Here is a 22,225-nt window from a genome sequence, read left to right as displayed (position 1 = left end):
TGTATATCCTCTGGGGCTAACCCAGAGGAAACAGGAAACTCCTTGCATATGCTTGATGTCAACATTATGGCTGGACAACGCTTGATATTAGCTGAGCTGCTGCTTTTTTCTTTTAAAAGCCTAAATTAACCTTGTTGCTATGACTGGGCATCTGAGATATCCAAGGTAACAGGGAGTCTATCTTTTGCTTCTTGCGTTCCATTTTACCCAGGGAAATCTTGAAGGCCAGTATGATAGCTAATTCCTAAGCAGAAGCACTCATCTGTCTCCTATCACCAGCTGTATGGCTGATGGATTCTTGGATACAAAACATGCTACACAAATCACTTGGATGGAGATTGAGGACAGTGGGCTAGCCAATTAACCTAATGCACAGCAGGCTAGCAGGACACTGCAGAAGCAGCATCTCCAGCCTGCAGAAGCCAGAGCTGGTACGGATTTCTTTCCCCAGTCCCTTTATCCAAAGCTCCCTGAAACTCCATTGCAGTTGTTTAACTTCTTTCTCTATAGTACAAGGGTTCACTTGAGTTTCTGCAGTAATCAGCCTTCTTTACGTCTCCTAAAGGTACATTGATGTCAGTGTGTTGTGTTGTGCTGCAGAGGTAGCTGCAGACTAGTATGCATGCTGGAAATTGTCTAGGCCTCAAATTTACTCTGATCTTTTAAATCCAGGCTATTTAGTCAGGGTAGCGATGCTACTCCACCAAATAAGACAGAACCGCAGTCTGTGATCCAACCAGGCTCTTGTATGCAATTTCAGATACTATCAAACAGAATCAGCGGTGTTGTTTCCATTTACTCTGTACAAGAAACTATGTGATCATCTTGTCTGGTGCAGAAAAATGAAGAATCTTAACTCACTTGTAACATTACTTCTATGAGGAAAGTTCCCAAATGATTTCAAGAAGTATCCATTTCATAGATGGAAGACTAAGACATAGGGACAAATTCAGCACTAGACTCCAGTTACATCAGTAGAGTTGCACCAGCTCCCACATGGACTTAATTTGTCTAATTATGTCAATTCTGCTATTACACCAATAAAACCAGATTAATTTCAGGCTTAATTGAGGGTTGCATAGCTGTGATGGAGAAAAGCTCATCCAATGAGGGAGGTGGTGGGAATCCTTAATAGTTCAATTTATGAATACACCTGAAGGCACATTTGCGAACCAATTGCGTATTATACAAATAGGAACATTGGTTAAAAATGTAAAAAAATTTATTAACAAGTGCTTGGATCTTAAACTATTTTCTGTTTAATGTAAAAAAGTAAACATTGCATTTGACTAAAGCTATTTGTACATATGTAGGGTTTACACCATGAAAAGATCTGAATTCAGTATCAATATCTGTTTAATATACTAGAAAAAGGAATTGGTTCATCTTTAATATACTCAACATGCACACCCTTATATGTAAACAATACATACATTTTAAAAGTGTAGTCAACTTTAAGTGATAATTGTGATTTGTTTAAATTTGTTTAAATCCAAATTGAACTGCTGATTTGCACATTTTACAGGATGTTAATTTTTTAAGTTACACAAATTATCTGGAAATGAAGCTTTTTTTTTTTTTTATACTTTTACAAGAGTTTGATGCTCTAATCAACTTTACAAGCATTTTAATTACAGAATACAACCAATATACATCTTAAAATATCCATACACTTCAAATATGCATGTGAAGCAAAAAAAGTAAAAAATGAAATTCCAACACTTATGCCATTGTAGTTTAACTGTTTGGTAGACTCCTGATCCTTTTAAGAGATTAAGAAAAATATTGTAAGAAGCTGAGCAGTAACATACATTACAAAGATGCAAAAAGCCATAAAAATAACTCCTGCAGTTCTTCAGTGAGGTACCCTACTGCAGATACTGGAAACTGATGTTATGTATTAATTTACCATGTAAAAAGATTAGGCAATATTTTCTATACTTTAATGGCACAAAGTGGAGAAGTTTCCACACATTCTTAGTGAAACTTTTTTTGTATATACAGTAGTTGTAGCATATAGTTGCATTACTCCAAAGTAAAAACACTATCAGGTGATTTAGGCACAAGTTTTAGGTTGTTTACAAAACAAGGAGGGGACAGTTTATAAAAGCTAATACGAAATGAAATATTTTGATTTTTTTTTTTTAAATCTAATGAAATATTTAAATAAATTGTCCTCTGCAGTGTTATAAACAAGTATTGCGCGAATGCTGGCAAACCAGAGTATAAAATTGACTAGACTATCAAAAGTCAATCTAGTTTTTACTGCCTAGGCCAAGTACAAGTTAAATAGCATGTACAGTGAAAAAAAGTTAGTGGCCTTTATTATTAGCAACACTGTACATTTTAAATATATGGTTAAATTCATAAGTGTCATGTTTATCTGTACTCTGTAGTATAGCTGGAAGTGCAGATAAGAATCCTTTATACAGTAACAGCAATCAAAGTGTCATTCCCTGGGTTTAAAACATTTTCAATTTGTAAGTATTTCTTGTTTTAAGACAAATTCACTTTTCCCCTCCCCCCACTCTTAATGCAACTCAAGCAAACACCCTATAAATATAAACCCAAAGATTCATCTATAAATCTGAAACATACAGTGAATGACAGACATTTCTATTTGAGATGTGAAATGTCATTCCACAGTGTTGTAAAAAAAGCAGACTGGACAGTTTATAGTAGTTTCTATGTGCATCTTGACCTGTTGAAGATCACCGAGCCAGCGTAGGATTCAAATGAGGCACCATACTATGGTGAGAGCTGCCACAATGCCATTCAGTATTGCCATACTATAGCCCATGTGGAAGGAATGCCCTGTCAGTCTCCTAGAGAGAAAAAACAGAACGCTAATTAATACAAACAAAAACAGTAAGAATCAGAACTCACAAGGAAGTTACCCAAGGTATATTAAGGCCTTTATGGTTCTAAAAGCAGTAACTATTTAAGAGGATTGGAAAGTGACATCTAGGTCTTCAATTCAAGACAGGCTTAGGATAGCTGATGATCACGCACCATCTGATCACTTTTCAGGGGGTTGGGACTATCAGAAGCAAATTAGATTGTGTTGGGCTCCTAGTGAATTTCTGCCCATATTCACAAAAACCTCATAACTAGCATCCTTGTTTACCTCTCTGCTCGGACTACAGAGAACTGACTGGGCATGAAGACTGAAATACCCCTAATTTTAAGAAGGGAATATCCTGGTGTGTGGGGCAGGGATGGGGGAGGGGGGTATTGTTAACTAAAGTGTCCCTAAGCAATAATAGAAGACAAAACTGGGATAAGCAAAATTTTATCTAAATTGATAGACATGCTAGGATTTCCAAGAGGCATCAGCAGATTAAGAATTCACCAAAACCATCTTTGCCAAATTTCAGAGTAGCAGCCGTGTTAGTCTGTATCCGCAAAAATAACAGGAGTACTTGTGGCACCTTAGAGACTAACAAATTTGTTAGTCTCTAAGGTGCCACAAGTACTCATCTTTGCCAAAGAACAGCTTACACATCACTGGCAGTATTGTTCAGCCTATCATACAAGTCCCATCTAAAGCTCAACCAAAGGAGGGGAAGAAAATTTGCATTAAACCATGTCACAAAATATTGACAAAAACAGAAGTATAAATCCCTACCCCCGCCCCCCACTTTTCTGGCCAGCAGTAGTATACTTATTACTACAAACAGGTAGCTCTGCAAGCACTGGATCTTTCTAATTTACAAAGTACAGTTAATGCAAGCTTTGTATAATATAACCAGAACTATATTCTCCACAATTTTGTGGCTGCAGATTCTGCCACAAAAATCTAAACTTTCATTTAAAATATGCTGTTATGGTTCTGAAGCTAGCCTTCCATATGTAAAACCGTGCAGTCCTAACTGAGTCTACAGATTGAAACAGTAGCTTCGAAGTATGAATGGCCCTGTGTCTCAATGTAACACAAACACAGAAACTTGATGATAATGTAAAGTGACAATGATTTAACAGATGATCATTTTACCAGTTACATCCAGCTATTCCTCACTGTGGGACTAGGTGAAAGGCAACAGTCAGTAGAGCTGTTTGTAGTTAAAGGCTGCTAGGATGGAAATTAATGGTTTACCTAGGGTTACCATATTTCAATAGTGCAAAAAGAGGACACTCCACGGGACCCCGCCCCTGCCCCAACTCCGCCCCTTCTCTGCCCCCGGCCCCGCCCCAACTCCGCCCCTTCCCCACCCCAACTCCACCCCCTTCCCTGAGCACCCCACATTCCCCCTCCTCCCTCCCGCCCCCCGGCTGCTGCTGCACTGGGGAAGTTGCTTCGGCCCCTGCCGCGGTGGAGAGCGGCGGGAGCTGGAAAAGTTGGAGCCCGGGGAGGAGGCGGTCCCCTTACCATGCCTCCCTATTTTCCCGGACATGTTCGGCTTTTTGGAAATTCCTCCCGGACGGGGATTTGAGGACCAAAAAGCCGGACATGTCTGGGAAAATCCGGACGTATGGTAACCCTACCTCTGACACTCACTTCTCCCTCCACTGGAGGGACTCCCCTGTCCATACCTGTCCCGGGGCCTTCCTTTAAAGGGGCATCCCCATATCAGCGGGGTCTACTTGGAAAAGATAATATTTACTCCCTTGTGTGGCTGAGCTGGGCTGTGACAATCCAACCCATCATGAGTACTGTGAGAAATGGGGCACAACACTAACCAAGGCAGTGTCATTTCAGGGACTGTATGGGCCTCGAAGTTCAAACAAACAAGCTATATAAAGTCATTTTCTTTACTGGGAAACCAAATGGAAGTTTTTCTAGAAGGGTATTTTTAGAAATCTCAGTATAATGACAAATTTCAAGCTCAGTTAAATAACTTTTTTGTGAAATGATGCAGAGCACAATTAGTACAGAGACATGAATAGTGAGAGATCCAAGCTGGTTTGCCTGATATTGTGTAAAAATGTGTGTAACTTTGATATAGAAGGCCTTGCCAAACTAATTATCGAAGCATATGGAACCATCATCGTAGACAGTGACTTGTTTATACTGCTCTATATACTATACCAGTGTTTCTCAATCTGGGAGTCGTGATTTATTTGATAATTTATATGGTAAAAATGAGAAAATAAGCAATTTTTCAGTAATACTGTGCTGTGATACTTGTATTTTTAGGTCTGATTTTGTAAGCAAGTAGTTTTTTAAGTGAGGGGTACTCAAGACAAATCAACCTCCTGAAGGAGGTACAGTAGTCTGGAAACATTGACAACCACTGCTCTAATTGACCTGGATCAAGAATGTCTTTGTTTTACTTTCTATTTCTATAGTAAGGCTATTGGGATCTCAGCATTAAAATACAGTCTCTGAAGGATTTTTTGAATCATGTTTTTAAGAAATTTCATAAATGGACCACTGCACTTCCCCCAAATTAATGAGTCTGATGTTTCATTTTTTAAGACCAAAGGTCCCTGCATCTTCCAAGTATTACAGTGAGTTGTTTTCCAGAAACCCAAAGATGGAAGTTCATTAGCAATCTATTTGTGTGTAATACATTTTATAGTAACAAATAAAAAGGAAGTCACAACTGATCTAGTCAAATTTGCTTCCTGCCCTCTAGTCAGGGACGTATCTCCCTGCTGTCAACAGTTCTCTCCGGAAACAGCAAAAGAAAGATCCCAGATCAATCTATGAAACTGAAAAAGGTATTCCCAGAAACAATGAGAAAATGAATGTCAAGGGCTTTTGTTACACTTTACCAGGGAGATCAGGAGTGAATGCACCAAACCGAAAACTCACTGCTGTGGAAATAAACACTCAGGGCTAGACTCTGCTTGGAGACAGCAGAATCTGCTACCATTTGCTGCTCTGAGGTGTACAGTGCCTCACAGAGCTGGGGAAAGGAGGCAAGACTGTGGTTGGCAGTGCAGAGCGTAAGGTGCATCGCTGGCCTCCCCTCTGCGCTGCTATGGGGCCGAGCATCCCCCTCGCCAGGCCCCCCCAGGTGGGGGGAGAGGTGACACCCCCACGTGCCCCAGGCCAGGCTGAGCCACGGTGAGGTCCCTGTCCCTTTAAGAGCGGCGCTGGGCTGAGCCGAGCCAGCGGGGGGGTGGCTCCGCTCCCCGCTGCAGGCTGATGCCGGAGCCTGGGCTGAGAGCCAGACTCGTCTCCTGCACCAGCTCCGGGAGGGGCTTTGCTGCGGCTCCCCCAGTCCCCCCGGGCTGGGCCGCCGCACGGTAGGGGTGGGTTGCATGAGGCAGGGCAGGACCCGGTGGGGCCGAGGGCTGAACAGGCCCGGCAGGGCAGTGCGGGGGCTGCTGGAGGGGGAAGCTGGGGAAGGGGTGGTACGGCCTCAACCCCCTGGGGCTGCCTGCCCCACGGAGGAGGCAGAGGGGTGCAAGCCGCAGCAGGACCCCAGCCCCCCGGGGGAGGGGATCTGGGGCCAGCCCAGGGAGGCAGGAGCAGCCCCGGGGGTGCTGGGCGCGTGCAGGGCAGAGCCCCGGGAGAGCCCCAGCCCCGCGGCGGGCAGTGCTGCAGAGGTGGAGCCCGCGCCCCCCGGCGGGCGAGGGGAGCCCCAGGCTGGGGGAGCCGGGCCACCCGCACCCGCCTCTCGCGGCCGCTCCATGCTGCTCCCAGTACCGCTTTCAGCCGGCGCGGCTGCCCTGTCAGCGCTTTTGGGTCTTTAAATAGCCGTCGGGGGGAAATCCCGGACATTTTTAGCTTTTGACAAATTCCCCCCGGACGGCTATTTAAAGACCCGAAACCCGGACGTATGGTAACCCTAGTTTACCATCAACCATGGTCACTCTGCCTGGTGCAGCAGCTCTCAATAGACTGATAGTGTTTGATGACAACCACACCCCTCCCCAAAACCCCACTCATTACAGCCACTTCTTATCCCTTATTGGGTGCCAACAAATGCAAAAGCTCCCTACTAGGGTGCACAAGCCTTTAGCTTTTCTTCTGGCAGACAATATGCAGTATGAGTTATCAAGACTCAATTCTATGACACAATAAAAATGTGAGCAGAGAATAAATTGAAACATTCCAAAATAGAGGTCAGCAACACAAGGAATATAGCCCACATTGTCTTATTCTTTCCCACAGATAGTCAAGAACTCTGAATTTTGAAGCTGTTGCAGAAACCTCAACATGCCTCAGAAAACAAGCAGCCTTGGTGCAGAATTTAGGTCCAGCATGCTAGAGAGTAGCATGGAATAATTAAAATATAAAACAATGTTAGAGACTTAGAATATACTAAGCATTTAGAAGTATCATATTAGTACTTTGCAAAGACTTTAGTACAACACAAAGTAACAGTTCTATGTTAACTGCAGAAAACGTGTGTCTGTGTCAGGGTCAAATCTAGGTGAAGTATCCAGAATTATAATATGTATCTCAGAACTATATTACTTTCCTTTTCTAATTGAACTAAGTCACAGATCTACCTGCAACTGATCATATTTTCTGAAGGTTTTATTTCAGGAAAACTTGATTTTGTCTCCTTAATAGTTTAACCTTGCCAAGTGCACTGTAAAAAGGAAACCATCAAATGCTTTGCAAAGTTCCTCTACAGTGCAATACAAAACAAAAGATGCAAGGATGATAAATTAAGACTATGTTAAGAATGCTGAAGTTGCACAGTAACTGAAAGGCATGAATTAAGGTTGCATGCACAGGTTTAACACTGTCCACCCCTGCACTTCCATTACAATACAGTCTACTTACACAGTGTATTTTCTGTGGCGCACACTGAGCAAAGCTCAGCAGCTCATCTCAGTCACTGCAATTTATTTATAAATGTACTCATGATTAGGAGGCTAGTTACACCTCTGTCCCCTTTCTGTTCTTTCAGAGCACCTGTCTCAGGTCTCGAGCCTCTTGCCCTTACCTGCCTCAGGATGGAATCTTACAATTCTACTCAGACTGGGATTTGGGTGCACTATCCTTGTACAACAACCCCCCACTACCAGGCAGGTCCACCTCGGTTTGAGCACCTACTTGATTCTTTGGCAATCTGTGACCAGCAATATTGACGACCAGCATTCTTAAAATAAAGTGTTTTTACTTAGCAGTTGAAACAAATCATTAGAGAAAACAAGAATAAATACAGGCCAGAGAGACTGACTAGTCCAGTAGTTAGGACACTCACCTGGGAGGCTCACGTTCCAGTCCCTGCTCCAATTACCAGTTTGTTTGTTTTTTAAATTAACAGTGGAATAGCGCCAATAGGACCCAACCCAAATTTACAACCTAGAATTACCCAATGGCCCAGTGATTAAGGTACTTACCTAGGAAGACCTGGATTTAAGACCTGGCAGACGTCACTAGAGTCGGAGACCTCCTGGACTACGACCGGGGAGTCTGGCTGAATCCCCTGACGCTCGCTCGGCGCATGGGGCTCTCCAGGCCTTGTACTCCCCGGCGCGTACTTCAGGAGGTGAGGGCCGCTTTGCCGCCCGCTGCTCGGGTCTACCTCGACCCGGTCCTGCGCAAGGGCACGCCCCGCCCACCCTCCACCCCTGGTCCTCTGGACCTTTTTATCGGGCCCCTGCCCCGTGGACCCAACCGGCCCCCCCGCCCCTTCTCCGTGAGCCGGCTGCACGACTTGCAGCCGGTTCGTTTCCTGACCGCGCCAAGGACACATCTATACACGCTCGTGCTCCACACTCTTCACTTCCTCACCCTCGTGTCCCGCCCCGATACGAAGTGGCGGGACCTCCTGCCACCTGTTGAGGGTGAGAAGCCCCGGTGGGCCAGCCTCTATTCCACCCTGGTCCCAAGGCCCGCCGGGGATATCAGCTGGCGGCTCCTTCATGGGGCCGTGAGCACGGGCGTGTACTTGGCGCGGTTTACCCGTCCCAGACACCTGTCCTTTCTGCGGCGTGAGTGAGACCCTGGCTCACGTTTACTTAGAGTGTGCCAGGTTGCAGCCCCTACACCGGCTCCTCACCGACATTATGTTGCGTTTTTGGTTGCACTTTTCCCCTCACCTTCTCATTTATGCACTCCCTATCCGTGGCCCCACAAAGTCACGGGACCTCCTGGTCAACTTCCTCTTGGCCCTGGCTAAACAGGCCATCTATAAAACCAGGGAGAGGAGGTTGGCTGATGGAGGTTCCTGTGACTGTGGGGCCTGTTTCCGATCCTCTGTCCGTTCACGTATCCGGGCAGAGTTTCTCTGGGCGGCGTCCACTGGCTCCCTTGACACCTTTGAGGAGCAGTGGGCGCTGTCCGGGGTTCTCTGCTCGGTGTCCCCGTCAGGTTCCCTTCTTTTGACCCTTTAACCGCACTCCTGTCCCTGTTTTTACATTAGTTGTCCCCCGTAATTATTTGAGTTTCAGGCCCTGTGGATCCTCCCCTTAGGCTGGGGGCGGGAGGGGGACCCTTAAGCAGCGGGCGGGCGCCCAATAGGTTAAAAAAAAAAAAAAAAAGGACCTGGATTTAAGTCCCTGCTCCAAATCAGGCAGAACTGGGATTTGAACGCAGGTCTCCCACATACCGGGCCGGTGCCCTAACCAGTGGGCTACTGGCTATAAGGGAACTGGAACAACCACCATCACCTCCTGTTTTTCTTGAGAAAGCTTTTCTGGCTTAGGTATCTACCTCCAGAAGAGGGTTCACAGCGTGAATTCCAAGCCAATTAGTGCCTCCCTGAACCCCAGAGTTAGGCGCTTAACTCCCTTTGAGGCAGGGGATTTCGGCCCCATCCCTCTCTTTGGCACTTCCTACTGCGTAGCTTAGGCAGCTCCACACATAGCATGGTGGTTTTTGTCAATCTTTCTTAGGTGCCTAACTCCCCATGTGTTGTATGGAGCCTGGGCACCCAACTCAAGGCTGAGAGTTCCACAAGCTGGCAGGACAACCAAGCAGCCTATGAATTTGGCTTTAAGTTTTCATCAGAAAGTTCCTAGCTCTCATAGTTCCAAAGATGAATTGAATACAAGCCCATACTATATAGTTGTGTCTTCTTAAATCTACAAGCAATGCCCCTGCTACTGCTCACCGCTTGCCCATTCTGCAGTGAAAACTGACCACAGAGACTTTCCTGATGCTTATGAAGTTCCAGCTGCTACAGTTAAAAAAAAAAAAAAAAAAAAAATCAACCCTGACAATCATCAGAACAATTTTCACTCTCCTACTGAAGGACACCTCAAATGAAGACATAGATAGAAGAAAGATAGCAGCGACTGCCCCCCCTCACGCAGTTGCTGGGAAGTCTCAAATGTAGACACCTACTAGTAAACGAATATTGGAAACTGAGCCCTATGTGGGGACCACAAACAGCACCCTAATACAAGTCCCAGCATGCTCTATTTGCAAGCAACCTGGAATGGTGAGGGGTAAGCATGGCTTTTTCCTGGACAGAGGAGGTTGTAGCCAATTAGTTCGCTTTATCACTCACATATTATGTCATATGTAGTCAATGTGTGATGAACAGATACAAGTAGGATAGGACTATGGGAGTAGAAGATAGACAAGTATTTAGGAGTAATGAGTGTGTATTAGGTATATACTCGTTCATAAGCCGAATTTTTTTAGTAAAAAAGGGAAGCACCAGAGACGGGGGTCGGCTTATGAACGGGTATAGAGAGGGAGAGGTGGGACACAGCCCCTCCCCCCAACAGAGGGAGCAAGGAGAGGCAGTACAGCCAGCAGAGACAGAAGGGAAGAGGCGGGACCAGAGCCTCTCCACTTCTGGCCACGCTGCTCTCCCCCCAGCCTCCAAAGCAGCTGCAGCTCTGGGGCTGGCAGGCTGCAGCCGTGCCACTCGGCCCCACCCCCTAGAGCACGCTGCGGCCACGCCACCCAGCCCAGCCCGCTGGAACATGCTGCGGCCGCGCCGCCCGGTCTGGCCCGTCAGAGCAGGCTGCGGCCACGCCGCCCGGTCTGCCGGAGCAGCTTCAGCCAGGTCAGAGACATCCTCCCCTGGCCCTCCCCAGATAAGGTGGGAAGGGATGGGATGGGGAGAGTGTGGGGGTCCCGGGCTAGGGGTGGGGTCATGTGGGGGGTAGTCACAGGGGTTACTCCCCTGACTCCCAGCTTCTCCCCCCCAAAAAAGTTTCCCCACCAGTTGCTGTCCCAGCCCGTCAGGGTAAGCAGCTGGCACACTAGGACACTTTGTTTACTTAGGTTTACCTCTGTGCCTGCGGACGCTCGAGGTAAACAAACCATCTCGGCCCCTCAGCAGCTTATCCTGATGGCCCGGAAGCCAAAGTTTGCTGACCCCTGAATTATAGGGTCGGCTTATGAACAGGTTATAAAATTTTTCCATTTTTACTTATCCATCTTGGGGGGGGGGGTTGGCTTATAAACAAACCGGCTTATGAGCGAGTATATACGGTAAGTAAAGCAAGACCGTAATGCAAAGCCAACAGGCTAAAGTCTGTAAGATTTCAGCTTAGCCACACTAGGCCTCAGGCTTAAGGAAACTTGACATGAGTGGGTGACCTAAGACTAACCCTATGCCAATAAAACCACATGATCACTGTAAAGGATGGGCCAATAGGTGATGTTATGGAAAATAAGTCACAACATACCTGTCCACACTGCAAGACACCTGATTGTAACATCATGGAAAGTTCTGTTCTGACCACAGGTTACTCTGGAAACCGGTTGACATAAGCAGGGCACCTCAGAATTTATGGCATGTAGAAGTACAGATAAGGAAAAGGAAGGTGGAACCCTCATGCATATGCATAAGGTATTAGGCATGGTCAGAACAAGATAAGAGGTTCCCTGGTTGAGCTAAAGTAGGAAGACCCCAGCAGGAACCACCCCTTGATCGATGACAACCTGTTGAGACACCCACTAGACTAATATCTTTGGGTATGGGAGTATGCTTACGGCATTGGCTATTGCTCTGGTTGTGTAGGGGTGCGCGTGTGTGTAAAACTTAAAATACAAACAAGATTTTATTTTACTTGTAACAGTGTTTGCCGTCATTATTTGTTCTTTGTGTGCTCCACCGTATCTCCCAATCTAAGAGAACCGTAAAGGTTAACTTTCACCCTATTTATCTGAAATCTGTAGCACCATAGGAGCTGTGCTGACTCCCTAGGGACATTATAGTTTAACCCAGGACTACCCAGTCAATTTTAAATAGAGGCTACAGGGCCCTCAAACCTGTTTAGTCCTCTAATATTTAGGCATCTGGCAAATTTTTTTATCCCTATGTATGAGCATGTGCGCAGACAGAGGCAAGGGAGTGGACAAGTAAGTAGTGTGTCTATGTAAGACAGTGACATTGACAGGTAAGTTGGAGAAGTGGGTGAAGAGAAAGATCTATTTTCGTGGGGAGAGATGCAGCATACACGCTGCATGGCATCATGGAAGTTAATCCGAGGATACTGTTCTGTACTAATGACTTCAAAACATCTACATCCAAATACTTGGCAGAGCCCTCACCTTTGCTGGTGTTGGCGCAGAGAAACTTCAGTGGTGGAGCCTTATTCACTGCAGTGAAGCGAGTGCTGTTATCACACACCCAGGCTGAGGTCAGATGAAATAAAAAAAAGTGCATGTTCAGATGCCCCAGGCCCCGTTGCTGCTCAGGGCCGCCCAGAGGATTCAGGGGGCCTGGGGCAAAGCAATTTCGGGGGCCCCTTCCATAAAAAAAAAGTTGCAATACTATAGTAACATGTATTTGGAAATGTAAAGAATAACCAGTGAAATACATTCAAAAATTAATTTGTAATAATTTGAAAATACACAAAATACATTATGAAAATACAATACAGCTCGGAGCTGGGGGTCAGGGCTGCGGGAGGCTGGGGTCGGGGGGTGCCCGGCTCAGAGGGGCTGGGCTCGGAGCTGGGGGTCGGGGGGGTGCCCAGCTCAGAGGGGCTTACCATGCTGCTTACCCCTGCCTCCCCCCTCTCCCAGAGCCTCAGTGAGCCGCGTCCAGGAGCTCCTGCCGCTTGGCCTACCGGAGCTCGCAGCCCCACCCCCTTACCACACGGTTCTGAGCGGGAGGACCTCAGGCCCTGCCTAAGCCACGCCGCTGCAGGGCTGCTCCTGGACACGGCCCACTGAGGCGCCGGGGGATGGGGGAAGGCGGAGGAGAGCCTCTGACATTCTTGTGGGGGCCACTGCGGGGCCCGGGGCAAATTGTCCCACTTGCCCCCCCGCTCTGGGCAGCCCTGTTGCTGCTACTTTCACATGCTTCCCTCTATCCCCATTAAGTCTCCTCCTGTGCCCTGGAGATAAACTGGAGGGATTAAAGCATAAAACCCACTGGATGCAAGAACAGTGATTTTGGAAAGGTTGTACTCTTCTCCCCTTCAAGTTTTTGGAAGGTCAGGGTCACTCCTTAGGCTGTCCCTTTTCTTCTTCTCCCCCCACAAGAGTAGCAGTGGACCCCCATAGACACATCCTGGAAATACGTTCAACATGCAGGTGCTCAATTCCCTTCTCTGTCTGAGACAAGGCAGCACCAAGGAAAAAATGCTGAGTGTATGACTGGTGCTCTGGTCCCCATATTGTCCATATGGGGACTGAAACACAACAAAAAGCGGAGTGCTGAACTTCTATGAATGGGTAACTGCATTTTTGAGCCATGCTAATACAACAGTAGCTCATCACAGGCAAGGAATGATTATTTAAAAGTGGATGGACTAGAGTACATGCTGCTTCTTACAATGCAAAAGGAGGTGCATTACAAAAGCTTTTCATCACATTTAAGTATTTAAATCAAAAGATGAGAACAAGTGTGCAAACATAGCTTCAATTTTTAGTTTTGACATATTTTTGCATCAGACCAACCTTTCTAAGGCACCTTCCACTGTGTAATAAGCAATGCTGCATTATTGTTGAACAGTGCCAAATTCAAGCAGGTGTGCCGATAACACTTGTCCAACTGATTTAATTTCCCATGTGACACCATATGGATTGCCAATCTGGTCTGCACACTTGAATATCAGGGGGAAATGCCAGACAAAAAAGCTCTGAGGTAATACAAAATTTAGTTTTTCCTCTATTCAATAACTAGTGGTAGAAATAGTAGATATTTAAATTAAAAGATTAAAGCAGATATTAAGCCAAACATATTCATATTGAACAGAAATACTTGAGATAGTGAACATATGGAAAAGTGCTTACTTGTCTCAAATTGATTATAGAAAATTACATTTTCCATTTATCTATTATTTCACTCTGCAGGCAATTCCCCAGTGCAATTAGACATCATTTTGAGGACATCACATTTTACTGAACGGCATCTTCAGCAACTTTAACACAATGCTCTTTTCAGATATAGAACAGCAACAACATTTTTCCATATGTGGAAACATTTTCCCAAGCTTCTAATTCTGTGCTATGTTTGCAGAAAAAGGTTAGGGGTAAAATTTTCAAAAGGAACTCAGTGACTTAGGAGCCTAAGTCCCAGTGACTTTCAGTGAGGTTTAGGAATGTAGGTCACTTATGAAAATGGGATTTAGGAAGTTTGAAAAATTTACCTTAAAAACTTTTTTCAAGGTGAAGTCTTTCCTTGCAGCATCTAGCCTTATCCCATTACAATCTGTAAGACAATATTTTGCCACTGTCCTCTAAATGTACCCATGACATTCCTGTAACAGTCCTTCAATCAGATCTTCAAAAATCATCTTAATTCAGGAGCAGTCTTTGTCACAGACACCCAGGAAATGGCAAAGATCAAACATCCCATTAGCTTTTCCCACTGCAATAGGTAAAGTTTCATGTAATGTGGCACATTTGATCTTGAAAAGTGAGAACATTTGCAACAATCTTGAAATGAGTACAAATCTTTTCCATTTTACTACTTAATTCTTCTACAGTAAAATTAAACATTGTCATGATGCCAGTTTTCTACCACTTTCTTAACTTTAGGCACACGTGTATCAAACAGATTTGTACATCTGAGGCTGACAAATCACTAGACACCTACCTACACTCATTTGTAGGATGGAAGCTATTAGTCTACATTTACTACAGTTAGAATGAGAACCAAACCTCTGCAAATTCAACAAGGAAATCTGAAAAGATGGAACAGCTTTTTATCTAACAGTATTATCAAATGCCCAGCCTACCTTCCAGAAGTTACTAGATTCTAGCAAACCAAGCCCTCTAACACTTCATAACTTCACCAACTCACTTCTAGACACTCCCCTTATCTTCTAGGCAGTTGTGTAACTTTAACAACATAACAAAATGTTTGATTGTCTCAGCTTCCTTTTAACCTCTTAGAATACTTACAGTTTTCATGCACACAGATTAAAACTAGAGCCCAATGATTCTAATATCAAAGAGCTTTCAAACAGGATATGTTCACATACATACTTTAGTATCAAAAATTCAAAAAGCAGAAACATTACCAGGCTGTCTTTTCAGGGAAAAGTGAAACGTTTTCCCAATCTGGTGTATGAACCTGACCAAAGCTATCTCAACTCCAAAAAGAATAGACACAGAGAGTAGCAGAATTCTTCATATTTAAGGATGATTGGTACCCTTCTTTTGTTAAATAAGGTATTGATAAGATCTCTTAAGTGTCAGGCACACCTTGTGTTTTAAAGAACTAAGATGGGCAACAGCATGAACTACAGATGATGAGCCTCATGGAAACCAAAAACATCCTTATCAAAAACCAGCTGAGACATTGAAAGCCCAGGACTAGCACATTATAAAGATCCAGAAGACTAGTCTGGAGCTGATCTAACTTAGATGTCAAAGCTCACAAAAGCGATTACCTGAAGGAACTAATACAACAAAGTACTTTTTATGTTAAAGTAGTTCCTCGTCACATCTATTTGGGAGTATATCTTCTGGCCTTGATCATAGCTTTTGTTTACACACAGAAAACCCATGCAAGATAAGAATCTAAGCAGCTTCTCATCTCTTCAATCAGAACTCTAGTTGCTTCAAACTGTGCATATGACCCTCAAAGTGCATGGCCTCCCCGCACAAGATAACAAGAAAACTAATTTCAAAAGAATATGCAAGTGTTAGGTTTCAGAGAAAACCCAGTTAGTGGATATCATGATGCACTGAGAAATCAAGAGAATGTACTCCAAAGGGAAATCAGACTCCATACCAATGCTGTATTAGTCTTGTAGAAATAGCATACAATCTATCAAGCAATGAATTTCTCCTCCTGAAAGAGACAGCCTATGCTTAGACAGTAATCAAGCTGAATTGCAGAAGTTATTGCCTAATTTATCCTTTAGGGTTTTTTTAAACATTTCCCTCATACTAGATATGTTAACCAGACCAGCAGTTCTCAAACTGTGGGTTGGAACCCCAAAGTGAGTCACAACCCCATTTTAACAGGGTCGGGAGGGCTGGCTTAGACTTGCTGGGGCCCAGGGCCAAAGCCAAATCTAAAGCTTGAGAAGGCTTCTGCCCTGGGCGGTGGGGCTCAGGTTACAGGCCCTCTGCCTGGGGCTGAAGCCCTTGGGCTTCAGCTTTGGCCTGGGGTGGTGGGGGTAGGGCTTTGCCCCCCCACCCAGGGTGGTGAGGCTTGGGCTTTGGCCCCGCTGCAGAGGGCAGCAGGGCTCAGGCTTTGGTGCCCCATCCTGGAGTCATGTAGTAATTTTTGTTGTCAGAAGGGGGTCACGGTGCAATGAACTTTGAGAACCCCTGAACTAGACTGTAGTTTAAAAAGACTTTTCTAAAAAAATGGGGGGAGCAGCAGAAACCTTGTAGTGTTGGTTCCTTTCATTCCGCAATGAGTTTTTCCTTGGACATAAGTAAAATGTCCACAAATCATCTTTAATTTCATTTTCTACTACTACTACGATTCTTGATTAAAAGAGTGTGGCTCTAGTGTCTTGTCAATTGCTCTGGCCTTTTTATTCTTGCACTTTCATCTTTAGCTTCATTATTTGTCCTTTCAATCATATTTCAGCCAAGCCAAACTTAAAAGTTCTCACACACAGAAGATGTAAAATAAAATAGCAATCTTTAAAAAAAAAAAAAAAAAAACAAACACCCATTATTTGTCACCCCCTGTGTCTAAAGGCTTCAAAGCTTTATAAAACATTTTTTCATGGTATTAAACTAGATAACATTTGCTTCTTTGATTTAGCATGGTTCTCTTGAGCAATTAGTGACATACACATGGCACTCTGGTAGCATAAATATACTCTAAAGTCAAACATAAGCATAGAACCACTCAGGCCACAGGGACATGGTGTGAAATATGCCATATTATTATTATGAAGGAAATGCTTCATTTTGAAGATCTAGTACAATGGTAAATTATCTACTTTTATTAAATGTGAACAGGAATTCTGCCAAAAAGCAGAAAATGTGAAAGATTCCAGCATTCTTGGGTGGGAATTATAAGCAAGTGATTTTATGAAAAGCTAAGACCAAAAAAAAAGCCAGTTGAACGTTTGGTAACAGGGAAATTTCCATTCACATATGGCACATAAAACCACCAAAATACTTTTATGTGTTATTCATAAAAACAAAAAAATCAAGACTGTGCACATGAAACTGGTGGGTTACCTAAAGTTAATGGGAAAAGGGCTTTTGTTAATTTCTTCCATTTTTTGGATACACTTTTCTATTGCACTTTCCCTTAACTCTGTAGTCTGATACATATCACATCTTATTCTTGTTTTGAATCCTTACTCCTGGGGGGGATTCTGTGTGACTGCAGAAAACGCCCCCACCCCCGCAGAATTCCTGTACTTCAGAAAACATCAGGGAAGCCATGCGGGTGGGGGGAAACCATGGGTACAGATTTTTGGGGGGAATGTCCCCCTCCAAACAGAGGCAAGGCATGGGGGGGGGCACACGGGATTACATGCCACTGCCTCTCCCTCATTTCTGCAAGCACAGAGCTGCCCAGCTGAAGGAGGCTGCGTCTGGGCTCCGCTGACTCTGCAGCTGAACGCCACAACCTAGGTCCTAGTGCCAGTCATGGTCCCCTTCTGTGTGCTGGGAGCGTTCGTGTTTTCTATGCAACAGTGAGTGCCAGTGGTGGGGCTGGAAGAGGGCAGGGGGATGGGGAAGAAAAGGGAATAGGGGAATCGCGGGGGGAAGTGGTAGCCCAGCTTGCGGCATCCCCTCGGCAGCAGCTGGGGCTCCCCCATTAAGCAGGCCCATCGAACCCTCACCCTGACAAGGCCTACCCCGCTACACCTGGACCCTTCTGACGAGACCCCCACCCCAAAAGATCCCCACCAGCCACACCTGGACCCCCACCCTATCAAGCCCCACTCCCCTGGAATCCGGAACCCCACCCCATCAAGCCCCACTCCCCTGGCACCCGGACCCTCCCTCCCTGAATCCCCCACACCGACCCCCCGCCAAGCCCCATCTCCCCACATCAGGCCCCCCTGCTGAGCCCCAACCACCTTCACCTGGACCCCCTGCAGAGTTCCATTGCCCCTGCACCCAGAACACCCCAATAAGCCCCTGTGCATCCAGATCTCCCACTGAGCCGCTCGCACCCAGACTGCCCCACACAGAAACCTCTCACCCCACACCTGGATCCCCCCACACTAAGCCCCTCCACACTTGGATACTGCTGGGCTGAGCCTGCCCACACCCGGTGCAGAACCCCGGGAGGTTTCTGGGGCAGACCCTGCCCTTGCACTGTGTCAGGGTCAGGTGCAGCCTCACTGCCAAGTCCCTGTACTGGGGGAGGTGGGGGCTTCAGGGTCATCTCCCACCTCAATGCAGTCAGTGGCCTGTGCTCCCCACTGCCATGCTGGAGCCACATTTATTTGACAAAATAAATTTGCAGAATTTTAAAATATTGTGTGCGTAATTTTTGGCGCATAATTTTTATTTTTTTGGCACAGAATTCCTTCAGGAGTAAATCCTGTGTGCAAGCAGCCACAATTTCTCCCAGCATTAATGGTAGCAGCTTCAGAACTGCTGGCTCCAAGGAGCAAGAGTCTAAATTTTTCAAAAACATCTATTAATTTCAGATGCTTCCATTTTTCATTACCCCACCTGAGACACCAAGGGCCTGATTTTCCAGATGTGATGAGCACCAATGGTTTCAATAGACTTTGATGGAAGTTATGGATGTTTAGCACCACTGCAAACAGGACCCTGTGTGGCTTAAGTCGAACACTCGGAGGCATCCAACTCAGGCTTAACTCAGCATGTAAAAAATTTCTGGTGCTCAAAAATGAACATGTTTTTGTTATAACCACCCTCCTCTTTAGTTCTATTATAACCAGCCATATGATATCTGTTCATTAATTCATAGCTTGAAGAACTCTATTCCATGCAGAGGTGGCCCTCTAGAACTATAAAAGGAACGTTTAATATTGTATTCATTCTCAATTTCACAGTGCTTTAGGAAAGAAACTGTTTTATTCGTTTATATGGAATACATGGGCCCAAAGAGTCAATGGTGTTAATATAACTCAGTTATTGTCCAACATTAAACAGTTTTAAACACGGTTCGGTATAGAGAGACCTCAACCTGCTTAGTACCATGGCAAACATACCATTAAACATCCTTTTAACCTTTAATAATGGTTCTCTCTGTCTTAAAGCATTTGAAATGTAAAGTATTACAATAAGGCTTTCATTTTAACAACATCCCTTGTTCTCCCCTTTCCTTTTAGCTAGTGAGTTTTTTAAAAGGAAAAACACCCCTTGGTTTACAGTCTCTTAGACAATAATAACTGTCATTTTGGGGGAAAAGAGAAGTTAGTTGTGACAGGCTGAAGCTGTCCTCACTGCTGCTGTTTCCTAAGAAGACTAACACACCAGAGGAAAGAGAAAAGAACAGCAAAGACAGAAAATAAAGCTTCTGTCTCTGGTGCTGATTCTCACTTGCAACCTCACTGCCAGAAAAACACAGGCCAAGCACACATCTATCAACCACTCAGAGAGATGGCAAACCCGTAAGCATTGGACTGTTTAGGGCACTGCTTTTAGCAGTTTTTTCTGGTCACAGGCACACAACACTGTTGAAAATATACCATCTTGGCTGGCTAAGCCAGACTCTTATTAGAAAGAAGGGAAAGGAGAGGGATAGGAAAGAAGAAATAAGGTAGGGAAAGAAAAGGACATGTGTGGGAGGGAAGGAGACAGTCTCACATCCCAGGTGGTGGCTGGGATTCAGCTCGAGCCAGTAGAGGTGGTGATGTCATCTGGGGGACTCTCTCTGGCCTAGTCTTGTCAGGACATCTCTTAGGATCAGGATGACAAAAGCCCTGAGGTCCCAGAAGATGGTGGGGATGGCGGCCATCATGGTAAAGCTTTTCTCCAAAAATCTCTCTTTAAGGACCTTGAGGTGCCACTCACCTCTTGCAAGCACCCCCTGGTTCAACTGCATGTGCCTGTACTTCCTCTCTGCCTTGTGGTGAGTCTTCAGCAAACCAGCCCTCCAGCCAAGTCACACACAGTCTGTATGTGAGCTAAAAATCAAACCCCTTCCAAGATACAAATCCAACCAGGCCTATCTCAAAGCCCTCAGTAATGTCTCTACCTGCAGCCCTATCCCTGGGCTCACTCCTCAATCAATCCAGCAGGACCTATCGCAGTACCCTGGTCCAAACTGTCTGTCAGCCCCTTCAGGGCTCCCTCAAATTGTCCCTGCTCTTCAAGCAGTCCTGGCCCTGCTGTGGGGACATGTCCCCCAAGGCTCCCTCCATGGAGATTCTTCACTTCTCTGGGCCTTTCTGGTCCCAGCTCTTCAGCTGGGCCACTAAAAGAGTTCAGTTCCGCTTCTGGGATGTATCTAAGTCCAGGTCACTTTCCCCCAGTCTAGGGACCCTATAGATAGAAGCTGTCCGCTGTGTCCCTTTAACTAAGCCGCGTTGCTGCTACAGTTCCCTGGGCCACTTCCCCAGCTCACTTTTCACCCTTACCTCAGGGCCTTGTCCTGGCTGAGTCCCAGCAGCCAGCCTGAAACTCCTTCCTGTCCCATCCTCCCACTCCTGGTCTCTGCCAGGACTGCTCTGTCCGAGGTCCTGTAGCTCCCTCAGCCAACCAGGCACACCATCCACACTCCTCCAGCTCCAGCAAGGAACTGATCTCTGCTCTGCACTGCAGTTCCTTTTATATGGGCCAGCTGGGCTGCTCCCTACAGCTCATCTCTGATTGGCTGCGTCCCATGCCATGACTCTAGGCCACTTGGAAGAGACTGCCCTCTTCTTGGTCATGGTGTGGCAGGGCCACGAGGCCTCCAGCAGGGGGCCTCAGGGCCTAGTCCACCCCATCATAGACCCCAAAAGGGAGTGATGGGTGGTGGAATAGCCTGTCCTCTCACTGGTTTGTCCACCAATTAGGCCTAGTTTCTGACATACCAATTTCAGTTCACTGATTTCTGGTCTCATCGTGCTCTTGTTTATAAGGCATAATCTTAACAATCCTTGAATTATATCAGTAGGCCTTTTTGTTTGGACTAATTTAGTCTCTTTTGCACGTTATCCCATCAACGTTGGTTATAGGTTATTGTAAGTTCATAAAATATTACACTTTTTTGTTTTTACACAGTTGAGCTCACAGTCTGGGTAAATCTGTAGGCCCAATTATTGCAACAAACAAAGTACTTTGGACCCTAACCAGCTTTTTTCAGTGTAGATAAAAATATTTAAAACCATCATAATTAAGGAGTGATATTTAATTGTTTTTAATACTTTTTAATCCTAGCAAAATACTGAGAGTTAACAGTAGAACTCTAAAATACACCTTTAAAGAGGTTTTTCCAACCAGGTGCTCGTGGTTTGGTTACTGAATTTCAAGGTGAATACACCCTGAAGCTCCATAGAGGAGATGCTTAATACCCTTCTGGTATGGAAGCTATTTTGCGTGCAAGCACCCACTCTGCTGGCCAGATTACAAAATGCATTGCTTTATCTGCCATTTTTTGGCATTGTGAAATTTATGTGAATATAAGGTTGTAAAGTTCTCAGACCAATTTAAAAAAAAAGAGTAACTTGCCATCAAGATTTTTATTTTTACTTATATAAATAAAAAATAAAAATCTTGATGGCAAGTTACTCTTTTTTACAGGTTTCAGAGTAGCAGCCGTGTTAGTCTGTATCCGCAAAAAGAACAGGAGTACTTGTGGCACCTTAGAGACTAACAAATTTATTAGAGCATAAGCTTTCGTGGGCTACAACCCACTTCTACGGATGCATCCGAAGAAGTGGGTTGTAGCCCACGAAAGCTTATGCTCTAATAAATTTGTTAGTCTCTAAGGTGCCACAAGTACTCCTGTTCTTTTTTACAGATTACTGTGGAAACATATTTAAAATGTTTACATCTATAAAATGAATTTTAAATATATTTCCAACAAACTAAAAAAGTTAAAAACCAAATACGCAAATG

At 45.1% G+C, this 22,225-nt stretch overlaps 1 protein-coding gene across 2 annotated transcripts in view; it reads right to left on the bottom strand.

The window, feature by feature from the left end:
* Positions 1-1,237: 1,237 nt before the first annotated feature.
* ARL6IP6 (ADP ribosylation factor like GTPase 6 interacting protein 6) overlaps positions 1,238-22,225 on the bottom strand; it is a 28,447-nt gene continuing 7,459 nt past the window's right edge. The window contains exons 4-5 of one of the 2 annotated variants that reach the window (XM_065413135.1): positions 3,502-3,543; positions 1,238-2,825 (exon numbers count right to left, since the gene is read on the bottom strand). In XM_065413135.1, the coding sequence (XP_065269207.1) occupies positions 2,732-2,825; positions 3,502-3,543 (136 nt within the window). In that variant the 3' untranslated portion in view covers positions 1,238-2,731. The remainder of the gene's footprint in view (positions 2,826-3,501; positions 3,544-22,225) is intronic. The other variant, XM_065413136.1, reaches the window with a different exon arrangement.

Source organism: Emys orbicularis, chromosome 11, assembly GCF_028017835.1.
Source record: "Emys orbicularis isolate rEmyOrb1 chromosome 11, rEmyOrb1.hap1, whole genome shotgun sequence".
Classification (NCBI taxonomy): Eukaryota; Metazoa; Chordata; order Testudines; family Emydidae; genus Emys; species Emys orbicularis.
Note: the sequence above shows the minus strand (reverse complement) of the source record. Positions and strands in the feature narration are given on the sequence as shown.